The 14,329-nt window shown below is 32.8% G+C and overlaps 1 protein-coding gene across 6 annotated transcripts in view; it reads right to left on the bottom strand.

Moving 5' to 3' along the window:
• Positions 1-14,329, bottom strand: part of STAG2 (stromal antigen 2) — a 136,717-nt gene that overhangs the window by 34,525 nt on the left and 87,863 nt on the right. For all 6 annotated transcript variants that reach the window (XM_037154117.2, XM_037154122.2, XM_037154120.2 and 3 more), the window contains exons 8-18: positions 12,255-12,406; positions 9,959-10,032; positions 8,756-8,879; positions 7,899-7,997; positions 7,726-7,805; positions 4,466-4,573; positions 3,009-3,120; positions 2,299-2,416; positions 1,781-1,884; positions 710-802; positions 486-575 (exon numbers count right to left, since the gene is read on the bottom strand). In XM_037154117.2, coding sequence (XP_037010012.1) covers positions 486-575; positions 710-802; positions 1,781-1,884; positions 2,299-2,416; positions 3,009-3,120; positions 4,466-4,573; positions 7,726-7,805; positions 7,899-7,997; positions 8,756-8,879; positions 9,959-10,032; positions 12,255-12,406 — 1,154 coding nt within the window. The remainder of the gene's footprint in view (positions 1-485; positions 576-709; positions 803-1,780; positions 1,885-2,298; positions 2,417-3,008; positions 3,121-4,465; positions 4,574-7,725; positions 7,806-7,898; positions 7,998-8,755; positions 8,880-9,958; positions 10,033-12,254; positions 12,407-14,329) is intronic.

Raw genomic sequence — 14,329 nt, 5'->3', positions numbered from 1 at the left:
GTAGGACATGCATTTTAAGGTGTTTTTCTAGTCATGGAAAATAAATACACTGATCCACCCATGCTTATTTTCTTAACAGGAATAATATCACCTATTTCATAGAGCTTTGGTGAAAATTTTATTACATATGAAGAACATACAACAATTCCTGGAAGACAATAAAAATTTTCAATGGATACTAGCTGCTTTTGTTTTATAATTGTCATGGGGTCCTGTTACGCACCCCCAATCTCTATAAATCATCAGTGAGAGTCACATAATGGCCAGGAATCAGAATATGGCTGTGAATATGAATCAAAGCCTCATTAGTACCATTCTTTAAATCCAACTAACTTATCGAAAATACAGAAGCCATGTAAGATATGTTTCCTTTCACATTAGCAGTTACAATAATATATTTTTTAAATATGAAAAAACAATTATGATGGGAATGAACTAAACTAATAATTTTCAAGGTTTTTTAATACACAGAAAACAGCACATACCTTTTCTAATCGTCCAGTGGTATATATTTCCAAATCAAAGTACTGAGGCAACTGCAACAAGTTAGTCACCTTTTCTGCATCTATAGAGTACTTTGAAATTTAAAAAAAAAAAGGAAAAAAACATGATAATCATGTTAAGCAAATGTTATGATAAAATCTTGTGTGGCATTTCCAAACGAAATGTATTATTTCTTAGTAACATTCTGATAGTGACACAAACTTACTTTAGCTAGTAACTGAGGAAGGGCTACAGCAAAAAGTTCAGTGATTTTTGTCCTGTCATCCAACTGGGTCTTCTTCTCCTTTGCTGTCAGCACCTAAAGTAACACAGCATTTGTTACTTATTAAGCCACTGGCCCTGTTTGGTGGTCAAGTCTGAGATATACAAAATAAATAATAAAACTACATTTTAAATGATGGATATGAAAATTGCTAGTATAAAACTTGAAACTCAAAAGTGACAAATAACTTGCATGTTTTAAGAAAAAAAAAAGCCACTTAAAAAAAACAAAAAAGCTTTGAATAATTCTAAAGCAAAAATCAATACACAGACTAACCAAAAAGAAGCAGTTAGGAACAGGAAATATACTTTAGGAACTTTTATAAAAACAAGCTCGAGTAAAAGAAAGAATACTGTAATAGAAAAATAATTTTAAAATAAATTTAAAAATAAAAATATATTAAAAAATAAAATAAAATATTAATCTCATGGAAAGACACCCTGACAGGCACTCACAGAATAATGATTGAATAAATATGTGGGTATCTTCTACTCCAGTCAAGTTGATATATAAGAATTAATACAGAGTGAACGAATAAAAATTCTAGTAACACACACACATACAAAACCCACAAAAAAACAAGCTTGAGTAGCATTTTCAGCCTATTCTAAGCTATGGGCCATGACCCATGGCTTATGAATTCGACACAGTAAGTTACTAGCAGCAATTAAAAAACAAAAGAAAAAAAAAAAACGGAAAGAAAATAGAAAGCATTACATAAATCTGAACAGACAAATGCATTATTCTAAAATGGTGCACTATATTCAGTCTTGAAGGCAAGAATTGTCAATCATTGTAATTCTGTAGTAACTAACAAAGTAATCTTATGGAAGAAATTTCTCAAACTGCTAATGCTTTAGAAATTTATTTCTAAACACATATTTACAAGCAAAGGTCATCTAAAAAGTAAAATGTAAAATTCAAAAATTTGGTTCTTTGGTTACAAATAATTTTTATAAAAGATACTGAAAAAAGGAAAACTTAGTTTAGAATACTGAAAATATATTGGCATACCCTTTTTCCTGTCCCTCTTCCCACAGGAGGATGACATTCAGCTGCTTGTCTAATGGTACAAAGCATTATTTCAATCAGAGCACTCTCTTGTCTGTCTGTCAGTGCTGAAAAAAAATCAGAAAGTCCATTTACTTCTTTTCCCTATATGCCATTTATAATTATTACATAACAGTTCCTTCTGGCTATGATAGAATCTGACCTAACACACTAAGTAAAATTCCATTACTGTATCACAGAAAAGGTCAAAACAAGTTAAACCTTTCTAAACATTACAAATCTGTATACCACTGATCCACAATTTTAGCAAAGAAAAATGAACAAAGATACAAAAAAATTCAAGAATGTTGATGACAACTACATCTATCTACATGGCATAATATTAATGTACGTGAAAATAAAATTATTTGCAAAGTAAGGTTTTCATTCAATTATTTTAATACTAAAAAAGAAACAAATTAAGTAAAATTTATTTTCAAAACCGTCTAAACAACAAAAATACCACAATTAAATATACTTACCTTCCTCTCCACTAAGTGGCTCTTCCAGCAATAAGCTATTCATACATTCCCAGTCCTTCAGCAGCTCAGTAGCACAATCCCACATGCTATCCACAAGGTATGCTGCATGCTCATGTAACTAAAATGTAAGAAAAGCAATGCATCCTTAAACAAGTAGCATACTAGGCATGACTCAAAAAAAAAGGGAAGCTTTGTGTACACCGTGTACAAACTTAAACAACAATCTACTTTTTCAGGTCAGATGAAAGAAAGGACAGAGAAGAAACTGCCTTGGCTTGCTGTGCATAAGTAAACCTTCTTGGGTAGTATCATCAAACATTTCTCACAATAATTGTCAACATGAAAATTATTTTTAGATTATATGCATATAATTTTATAACCTATTTGGAATAAATATTACATGAGTTAACCACTCTCAATTATAAAATATACTACAAATGTATTTTAACTGAATGGGAATGATTATGGTTACATGAATAAAATACATGTTTATTTAGCAATTTAATATATAAGCAAATCATTTCTCTTCATTCTGTGAAGTTTAAATAGCCCTAGAGTTTTCCAACTCATTTTATGGAGACAGCATTACTATAATACCAAAACCTGTCAAAAATTACAAATAAAAAATACACGCACCAACATTCTACATGAACACAGAGGGAATATCCTCAAAAAAAGTCAGTATAAGTAGAAAATCAACATAAACTAACCTCACTTTCCAGGAAGAAAAAAACCAATGTCTTAACAAGGTTGGCATTTGGACCTTGTCGCCCCCTTCTTTTCATCATTCCATCCTCCTCTGGATCTCTACGACTGAAGAGCCTGCGATCAATGCAAAATATTTACTTGTAAAACGAACAAACATTTCCCAATAAACAACAGTCTGGATCCTGTATTTAAGCACCTAACAGAGAAGTACCATATTTTTCAGACTATAAGATGCATTTTTTTAAACCACATTTTTTGCTTCAAAAATTTTTTTCCTATTTTCCTCCTCTAAAACCTAAGTGCGTCTTATGGTGCAGACCCCAGATGCACCTAGGTTTTAGAGGAGGAAATGGGGGGAAAATTTTGAAGCCAAAAATGTGGTTAAGAAGTGTGTCTTATAGTCCAGAAAAATACTGTAAATTGAGTTAGATAGGTATAATACTGTCCAAAATAATACCCAAGTAAATAACTGACACAAACCTTTTTCATTTTAACTTCATGGTACCTCCAAGCCCTCTTAACCTCTCAAGTTAATTGTATAGGGTGGGGCTAAAGCAGGTTTACAATTGTTTGAATAGAAAACAATACCATAATTAAAAAATAACAATTGAAGAATAACCTCTGTGTCTCGTGTACTCATAACTAAACCTATTTTCACTTCCACCCTGTAACTGCATTGCAAATTATTTATTAACCTCACTGCATTTTATGCAACTGTCTCCTATCACAAAGATTACTCAATGATTGACTAACCTATTCCACTTATGCATATAAATCTAAAACAAACATTCTTCTCTTTAAACTGAGCATGTTTTACTTCCCTCCTTCTTGTACAATTATCCCAAAGTCTAGACTTACTGGCCACTTCTTTCTACAGCTATCATGGCTCTTTTTACTTTTAAATAAAAAAAGAGAACACTGGAGAGTAATAAACAGAAAACCGTAGTGTGAATGTTGTGCATCATATACTCCTTTTAATAAATGCTCCCATCATTTTATTATATGCTCTCAAGTGCATATTTTTGGGGAAGTCGACATTGAAAAAAGTGAAAAATTAGGAAAAGGCCTTAACATTGTGATGTAGTTAGGTACATTTTAAAGCATATCCATTAAAAGAATAGGCAGGCACATTCCCTTTTAAAGGAAACAGTAAAATGAGAATATTTTAATTTGGCCTGTACAGGATAATTTTTTAAAATCTTCACCCAAGGACATTTTTTCATTGTTTTTAGAGAGGGAAGAAGAGAAGGAAACATTGATGTGAGAGAGAAACATTGACTGGTTGCCTCCTATTCATTCCCTGACTGGGGATGGAACCTGCAGGGTGACACTAACCAACTGAGCCACACCAGGCAGGGATGTAATGAATATTTTTTTTAAAAGCTATATATATTTTAATATAAATTACAACAGTCATAAAAGTATACTATGAAAATGAGTAACAGAAATGTAGATTTACTTTTTGTACAGAAATTCTCCAGCTGCTACTGCTACTGGCCGGTGAGCTGAATATACCAGATGATACACATTTTCACAATCTTCTGCAGTAAGAACTTCTTCGCTACTCCTAAAAAAAAAAAATAAGCAGTAGCAGTTTTTTTTGTAATGTTATAAGTTAAAGCATATTGAGTACAGAAATCCATGCTCATACTTTCAACTAATTTATATTAAGAAAAATTTAAAAGACATCAATTTTATCTGATCATCATCTATCAGTAAAAGCTTACCCTGACAAAATAGCTGAGTGTTTTGTTAACATCTAAAATCAATGAAGGTAAAATCAGTCATTAATGAAGGAAAAGGAAAAGACAAACATGGTGAAGAGAAGTAATAATGTTTACAAGGACACTAAAGGAAAATGAAAAAATATATCAACTAATGTAGACACTGCATATATTTCACAGTATTGATAATATTGAGGAAAGAGAAATATTGTACCATTAAAATATACTAACACCCCAGTCACCACACAATAATAAAGAATACTTCATCCATCAGGTACTCAACACCATATAAGGCAATGGAAATTGATTTACTAATTAAAATTTAAGTGCCAAAGACCTTGTATGTTTTTAGTCTGCTGTGAGATAAACAATTCAGGTTTTTACTATTATATGTAAATTAAGAATCACAGGACCATCCCAGAGAGAAAAGCCTAAGTACAATAGATATTTAGCTGAGGATCTCAGATCCTTTTTGGTTTCTTGTTGTGCTCAAGATTTCCAGAAGTCTGATGTCCAAGGAAATATTACTTCTTTTTGAGGAAAAAACCACAAAATGTTAAAATACAAGTTTCAAAAGCACTTTGACTTAAACTATTCTATATATAATACTGGACTGTTTTTGGAAAAATCACTTATAATAAAAAAAGATACACTGAATCAAATCGGTCACAAATTTTAACTATTTGAAAAGAAATGATCTTTGCAAGATTCAGTTATTAGTTATATACATGGCTAAACTAACATAAATGGCTATCATCCTTCATAAAAATATCAGCCCTCAGAAACAAGGGGAAAATATCTATAAGGTATTATGGAGGAAAGTGAGAAGCTATAGAAATATAAGAATATTATTAGTTTCTTATTTATTTCAAGAAATTTTCAATATTTTTAATTGTTATAATGACAATTAGAAATTAAAGAAAAATATAGTAGTTAAAACTGCTCAAAATGCCTCCAATTAAGTTCATTTTCAGAAAATGTCAGCACATCTAGAGCTGCCTCCTTGTTAATGACTATAATGTCCATTTTATATAAATGTAGATAACCACTACCACATTCCCATAGGGCTGGTGTAGCTTTCAACAGCCGTAAGGTATTTATATAAGCTATTATTTTATATATTATTTTTTCCTCTATTGATAATCATCTAGGCTACTTCAAAAATTCTATTACAAACAGTATGTTTGAAGAATACAACTATTTAAAAAAATTTAAAAAGATATTGCCAAACTTTTCTCCAAAGAGGTGTCAATTTATAGTCCCATCAACAACACATTTGAGCTTGTTTCTACATAGTCTCAACAATACACAGTATTATTACCAAACATTTCTGTGTTTCTGTCAAGCAAAAGGTAACTTAATGGTCCCATGCTAGTATGCGTTTCTCTCAAGTACGTGGCTAAATATCTTTTTATATGTTTCAACTTTTCTTTTCTGTCAATAATCTGGTTACTAACTTTTGTCTGCTTTACTTTTGGGTTTCTGCTAATTTTATTAACTTATTAAAACTGATTCCTAGGATCCAAATATTCTGCCCCATCTCCCATTTGCTTTATGAGTATTTGTTTATGCCATTTGTTTATGGTATGTTATATAATATAGACATTTTTCATTTCTTATGTAGTTAATTGAGTGGGTTTTTTTAATGTCTAGGTTTTATGTCATGCTCAGAAAGATCTTACTCATTTTATATATAAAATAAAAAATTTTAATCTTCCCAAGTTTTCAGCTAGTATTTTAATGGTTTCATTTACTTGCATTTAAACATTTAATCCATCTAAAAATTCTTTTTTATGAGAAATTAGATAGGAATCTAATTTATTACCCACCCCCAAATAGAACCTAGTTGTCACCAAACCAGTTGTTTTCTGATAGGAAAAGCCACCCCTACCCTATAGTAGGTTCCTGGATGCACTTTGTCTCTATACTGTTCTTTATTCCATGCCACTGATCTCTTTGCCTATCCACCAGTACCAAAAATTAAAAAATTACTACAGCTTTACCATATGATTGACAATCATAGTGAACAATCATCTCTCATTAGTTTTTATCGAATTCCATCAGCTATTCTTACATGATGAAATTCCCATGACTATCAGAATTAATATGCTATGATTTAAAAAAAGATCCCTTTTGCAATTATTTGGATCACACTAACAACTTAAATGTCCACTGACAGATGAATGCATAAATGAAATGTGGTATAAACATACAATGGAGTATTATCTAGCCTCTAAAAGGTATCAAATTCTGATACATGACACAACACAAACACTGAAGACAATATGCTAAAGTGAAATAAGCCAGATACAGAAGGACTAATATTGTATGACTCCACTTATATGAGGTACCTAAAATAGTCAAATTCATAAAGATAGAAAGTAGAACAGTGGTCACCAGGGACTGGGGTGGTTGGAAGGGGGGAGGAATGAAGAGTTAGTCTTTAATGGGTACAGAGTTTCAGGATGAAAGGATAAAACAGTTGTGCAGATAGTTAATGATGAAGGCTGCAAAGCAATGTGAACATCACTTAGCCACTGACCTGTCCAGTCAAATATATTTAAAATGGCAAATTTGATGTTATATATATTACCACAATCTTTTAAAAAGGTAAAAATGATTTGTGTCACTATTACATTTTTAACCTAGTATGTTTAAATTCAGGTTGTTTACAGATAAGTTTCAGTAAATACTAATTTGTAAAAGTGTGACAAAATGATGAAATACAATAAGCAGGGTTTATTGCACTCAACTACTTAACTTTCTCTCAAAGATAGCAAAATGGAAAGAAAACTGACCAAGAGAATGATAACACAAGAACTCCTAGCTCAGAATTCTTCTAATCCAATGATTTCCTTTTCCTATTTTCTAAACTTAACTGTAAAACCCCATGACTTAAGTTATTAAAATGCAGATCTAGATAACTGAAACCAAGTTCTCTAATGCATTCTTCAGATATCTGGACATTAGTAATATGCAATAAATACAAACTTACTGTAAAACAAGAGTAAGTAATTTTATTGCTTGTACTGCAACATCATATTCTTTGTCAAGGGTCATAGACACAATTCTATCCTAAGGACAAAAAATAAAGATTTTTAAAAGGAAAGCAAGGAAAAAATACTTTCAAATAATAGGTAATTCTTTAATACTTAAAGGAATACTAACCTTGAACCTACTGGTAAAAAGTTCCAGTTTGGAATTAAGCTCTTTGTTATAATAAAGCCCTTGTAGAGCAGTGAGACATTTGAGTCTTACTTCACCTTGCTAAATGAAACAAGACGAGAAAATGCATTAAAACTTTGCATGTTTTCAACATGAATATTCAAGATTTATACAGTATTTTCTACTTTCTACAACAGCACGTCTTCAGAAACTCATCTTTGATAATGTGAAAATAGGAATCAATACATCAATTTAAGACTAAATACCTGTGGGGTTTTCATTTGTGTAGATCAAATGAAAATGTTCTGAAAATCTATTCAGAGAAATACTATTATGAAAGGTAATAATAGTTCCATATTTCACACTAAGTTTTCCTTTACAAAAAGTAGTACTTGGAAGAGATATATTCAAGAAACGTAAAGGCCAATGAAGAGGCAGCTTCAGAGGAAGATGGATTAAGAAAAATAAAAAATCAAAAAGTTCAGAGGCCAAGTTGTAATTTATAATCTGGCTAAGATACATGTTCATCAAAAGAGGAATTTAAAAAAATTCAGTGCTCACATATTAACAAAGCAAGGACTCTACTTACTGGTCTATGAAATGCCTTACCACCCCTACCTGCATGATTCTAATATTTCAGTAAAAAAACAATTGAAGATTAAAGGCTAAATCAGTGGCCGAGATTCAAAATTATACAGGACTATATGTGATAGGGATTATGTTTTCACGGAACAGACAGAACAGAATAAAGGAATGTGGTCCCAGGTTAACCTACTTTCAGATTAACTCTTTTTGAATGAAAGCTGCAGTCGGTTTTGCCTGTGGGTAGACAGACAAGCAGTCTGTACAGCATATCTTACCTTATCATGCATAGTCCAACCAACATATTTTAAATAACTGTCATTAAGAAAGGCATCACTATACATTTTCATCCAAATGCCAATTTCTTCAATACAAATAGCTCGGATTTCAGCTATTGCATCGCTGAAGGAAAAAAAATTATATATATTAGTGCCACCATACCACAGGACTTTTTATTCAAGGGATACCAAATAATTCAAATCTACTACGACATACCACTATGATAAGTATTACTGGGATTTAAAAGTAGGATTGAAGCATAGACTGTGAGTGCCAAGAGTTATCATTCAGTCAGCAAAGCATAATTATCACTACATAAATATTTTAAAATAAATAAAACCACAAACAAAATCTGTTTCCCATCTTTTACACCATGCCATATCAAAGCCTCTGCTCATTCCTGCTGGGAATGGTGTATTCAGAAGACAGTGGGCACAGTAGTCTGGCTAGAACATACTTTTCCAGGCGAGAATTAGTTACACATAACACTGAGACCAAGCTCAATTTGGATTTGAATGGCAGACTAAATTATTTTAATCCATCCTGTAGATACCAGTGAGTCACTGAGCCTTTTTAGCAGAAAAATAATGCAACAAAAGAATGTTTTAGGAAAACTTCGACGTGAAAATGATGGGAACAGACAAACGTAATGATGACAATAGAAATCTAACAAAGAATGGACAAAGGAACATTACAAAGGATTAACCTAATTCAGTGACTGCCAAATTACAGAAATAGGAAGAAGTTGAGTAAGAATGCCACCAACATTTAAAGAATAGGTCACAAAAGACATAATGGTAAGATTACCTACATCTTTCCTCTACTCATAAAATAGGAAAAGAAAACATAACACATCTATCCAAATTTTCCCACTGATATTAAAATGGAAAAGAAGAGAGTCAGGACTCAGCATTTACAGGCTCTACTAACATAACACATTCAAAAGAAATGAAGTACTCTATACCCTGGCTCCTAATAATAGCAGTAGCTTCCATTTGCTGGGCAGCTACAACTTAAAAATCAACACTAACCCATTTTTCAAATAGAAAACATTAAGTTGCCTTGAGCGCCTCATTCCATGGAAGAACTTAGATTCTAACACTGATCTTACTCCATCACTCTTTCCACTAACTTATACTGCCTAAACCCTTACAAACTTGAATAGAGTAAGAATCATATAGAAAAAAACTGTCCTGACTTACCGGTATCTATGTACAAACACTCCCTTAAATATTGCATTCATCATATTTTCTATTTCATCCTGATTTTCTTGAAGCTGAAAAATACATACAGTTTCTTTCAATTGTAATGAAAGACAACCAAAAGAACATTTAAAATTTGTTAAAGTACAAATGCAGAGTCTTGGTGGTTATATCTAATTTTTAATTCCACTAGACAAGAGTAACCACATAGAAAAATCAACAGCTCTTTTGTATTGGGTTTAGTCCCTTGATATCTGGAATATGTGACTTGGCTATTAATGTTTGGCTGGTATATTAATTTTTCCTAATGCTCACAAATTTCCATTGCATAAGAGTATGTAAAGAAATGTGCTAAGTAGTTTATCATAATACTTATCACCTATTACATAACATGTATGTTCATATCAAAAAAGCACAACAGTATCTGATTATGTTGGTCTTCATCTTCTGAAAAAGAAGTATAACGCTAACTAGTAACTGTTTTTTTAAAAAAGGGATTTGAGTAACACAACTTGGTAAAAAAAAAATTCATCTCCCTGCTAAATTGTTTTGAGAAAAACAAGGCTCACCTGAAAAAAAATCAAATATTTCAAATTTGGCTTATTTATCTACTCCCACATATTTCTAATTCAGAGCCTGAGACTTCAGATAAAAGTGTTTTAGAGCTTAAGAGTTACAACAAAAATCTTTCACAATCAACATATCAATTAGTTTTAAGTTTATGTTTTATGATTTCATAAAATGTTTTTTTCCCTTTTCATGAATATAATCTTGCCCTGGCTGGTGTGACTCAGTGGACTGAGTGCCTTCCTGCGAACCAAAGAGTCACCAGTTCAATCCCTAGTCAGGGGCACACAAGAGGCAACCACACATTGAGATTTCTCTCCCTCCCTTCACCTCTAAAAATAAAATCTTTAAAAAGCATATCTTGCATGTCCAAATAATTCTAACAAGGGCATGCACTTCTGTTCAGTAGCACAGATACTCATAGGTACAAGTAGATGGTCTTTCAGTGTTTTTTTTTTAAGATTTTATTTATTTTTAGACAGAGGGGGTGGGAGGGAGAAAGAAGGGAGAGAAACATCACTATGTGGTTGCCTCTCATGTACCACCCCCAACTGGGGCCCTGCCCCATCCCCCAGGCATGTGCTGTGATTGGAAATTGAACCTGTGACCCTTTGGTTCACAGGCTAGTGCTCAATCCAGAGCCACAACAGCCAGGTCACCGACCGTATTTTAAAACTTACAGCCTAACTTAGAAGTGTTAATATCCTTTATTTGTACAGAAATTTTAACCTAAAAATTCTTTTCCTAAAATCCACTCATTTTGTGTTTGCAAACTTAAATTTATGTCGAAGAAATAGGCCATAATTTCAAGGACTAAAACATGTGTTATGTTCGCCTAATAAATCATCTCATGAAATATATTAATTAAATTAAAGAGGAGGAAGGTCAGTTTTCATTTCAAACTATATGAAACTGATGAGGTATTTGGGTATCAGGGAAATATGAGCAAGATTTTTCTGGCTTTTCTTGAGTCAAGGCATTTTTTAAAGTTATTGGCTACCTCAGAAATCACCAACTTTAAATTACAGCTATGCCCTCAATGTCAAAATCTAGTAATTTATAGATTACCATGGCAAGTACTTTAACTCAACAGCACTATTAACATTTCTGAAACATCAGATTTCACCTATTATAAATAAAAGTAAACATCCCCAATGTCAGATAGCAAAATATCATATCATCAAGGAACAATGTAAATCACAAACACAACATCAAAAGATTTACTACTCAGCAAAAGACTAAAAATGTATTTTCCTCATTCAAAGATGAATTCAGTAGTCAGTCATTAATGTTAACCAAGTGCTTCTACACCACACAAAAAAGCCAGCAAGTGAGATATCATAAACAGCTTTAAGTTATTTTTCAAAGTAATTTCACATAAGTGAAAACTTATTTCATCCTGACACAAGCTGAAGAAGAAAGTTATGGTATTTTTGCTGTAGACATGAATAATACTAAAGCTTAAAACACCTTGTCAAGCCTTCCCAGGACTCCATACTTGAAGCTTCAAACTCTTAATTCCTAGTCCACATGGAAAGAACATATACACAAAAGGTCCTGGCTGGAATGGATGGCCAACAAAACTAAGACATATAAATAACCTGATATATGTTATTTAAATTTAAATCTTACCAAAAACTTTCTCTGATGAATTAATACAGTTATATCATTAATGGTGACCAAGTTGGTCACATACTAACAGTGTAAGTAAGTCAATCCAAAAGTTTACCTCTTTCCGCTTTTGTAGTAGGAGTTCTAGCCTTTCATTGGCTCGTTTTCCAATCATTTTATTTCGTTCTGCCTCATATTGTCGCTGTGTATTATCCATATTAATGCTAAGATTTAGTGCCACATTCACCAAAGCTGTCATCAACTTCATAGCTATGTTTAAATGGAAAAAACACTGAAATTAGTCTCACAGATAAAAAAATTAACAAATTAAAATAAAGTAAAGACAAATTAAGACCAAATGGGCTATTATGCTTCCAACAGAAAAGTACAGCTGCCCTGGCTGGTGTGGCTCAGTAGATTGAGCACCAGCCTGTGAACAGAAGGTCCACCAGGTTCGATCCCCAGTCAGGGCACATGCCTGAGTTGTGGGCAAGCATAAGGCAGCCAACAGATTATTTCCCTCTCTATCTCCCTCCTGTCCCTCTTCTCTAAAAATACCAAAAAAATAAAAAATAAAAAATAAAAATAAAAATAAATAAAAAATAAAAAAGAGGAGAGTACAGCTGCCACACCTGACAATGAAACAGCTAATGAATGAGTATTAAATACTCATTGTATGTCACTCAGTTGCCTATGTTAAGAACTTTTTATAGATTATCTCCCAATCCTTGTAACAGCCCTCAAAATTAAGTTTTATTAGGTTGGCCAAAAAGTTAGTTACACTCTTGCCTGTACAATGGTTCTAGTAGTGCTTAGTTGTCTTTTAACTTCATTCAAAATAACTCTGTTAGATTGTATTACGGCAGCTATCATATCAGCATACATTTAAAAAAACATAAAAACTGGTAAATTAGCTCTGGCTGGCGTAGCTCAGGGGATTGAGCACTGGCCTGCGAACCAAAGAATTGTGGTTCAATTCCCAGTCAGGGCACATGCCTGGTTAAGTGTTTAAAAAAAAAACAAACTGGTGAATTTTTATATAGCAATTTAAATTAAAAAGATGGAACATTTTAGCATATTATACTCTATTTCGAGAAAGATAAAAACGAAACTGAATGGCAAAAAAAAGACGTGTGTACTGTATACAGAAGGGGTCAGGACTGATTGAACATGTCAAAACTGGTTTGTGAATTTTCTTGGTACTACTGACATTTGGGCCAAATATTTCTTTGCTATGGGGCTGTCTTATGCATTAGAAGATGTTTAACAGCACCCCTGACCTCTACCAATTATAAGCCAAGAGTGGAGATAGCTGACATGCTCAAAGCATCCAAGTCAATAAAAGTACTAGTAAAAATGAAAATTGTGTCTTTTTAAAAATTATACTTTATCGATTATGCTATTAGAGTTGTCCCAATTTTCCCCTTTTGCCACCCTCCACCCAACAACACCTCACTCCCTCAGTCAGTTCCCCTACTACTGATCATGTCCACGGGACAAGCATGTAAGTTCTTTGGCTACTCCATTTCCTATAATGTACTTTTACATCCTCATGGCTATTCTGTAACTGCCTAACTGCACTTAATTCCCTCATCTCGTCACTCTTCCCCCTCCCGCACCCCACCCTTCTGGCAACCATGAAAACATTCTCCATATCCATGATTCTGTCCCTGTTCTTGTTTGTTTTTCAGATTCAATTGCTGATAGACATATTTTTGCCATTTTATTGTTTATAGTTTTGGTCTTTTTCTTGAATAAGTCCCTTTCAAATTTCGTATAATAATGGTTTGATGATGAATTCCTTTAGCTTTTTCTGTCTGGGAAGCTCCTTATCTGCCCTTCGATTCTAAATGATAGCTTTCCTGGGTAGAGCAAGCTTTCTTGTATGTCCTGTTTTTCATGACTTTGAATATTTCTTGCCAATCCCTTCTCACCTGCAGTTTGAGAAATTCAGCAGACAGTCTTATGGGAACTTCCCTGTAGGTGACTATCTTCTTTTCTCTCGCTACATTTACAATTCTCCCTTTATCTTTAATACTTGGCATTTTAATTATGATGTGTCTTGGAGTGGGCCTCTCTGCATCCATCTTGTTTGGGACTCTCTGTGCTTCCTGGACTTGCATATCTACTGCAATCACCATATTAGGCAAGTTTTCTTTTCAATAGATTATTTTTTTCCAATAGATGTCCAAT

This window comes from Artibeus jamaicensis, unplaced genomic scaffold (assembly GCF_021234435.1).
Source record: "Artibeus jamaicensis isolate MK-2021 breed Jamaican fruit bat unplaced genomic scaffold, CSHL_Jam_final contig_240, whole genome shotgun sequence".
NCBI classification, from domain to species: Eukaryota; Metazoa; Chordata; class Mammalia; order Chiroptera; family Phyllostomidae; genus Artibeus; species Artibeus jamaicensis.
This window is presented reverse-complemented; position numbering and strand designations above follow the sequence as displayed.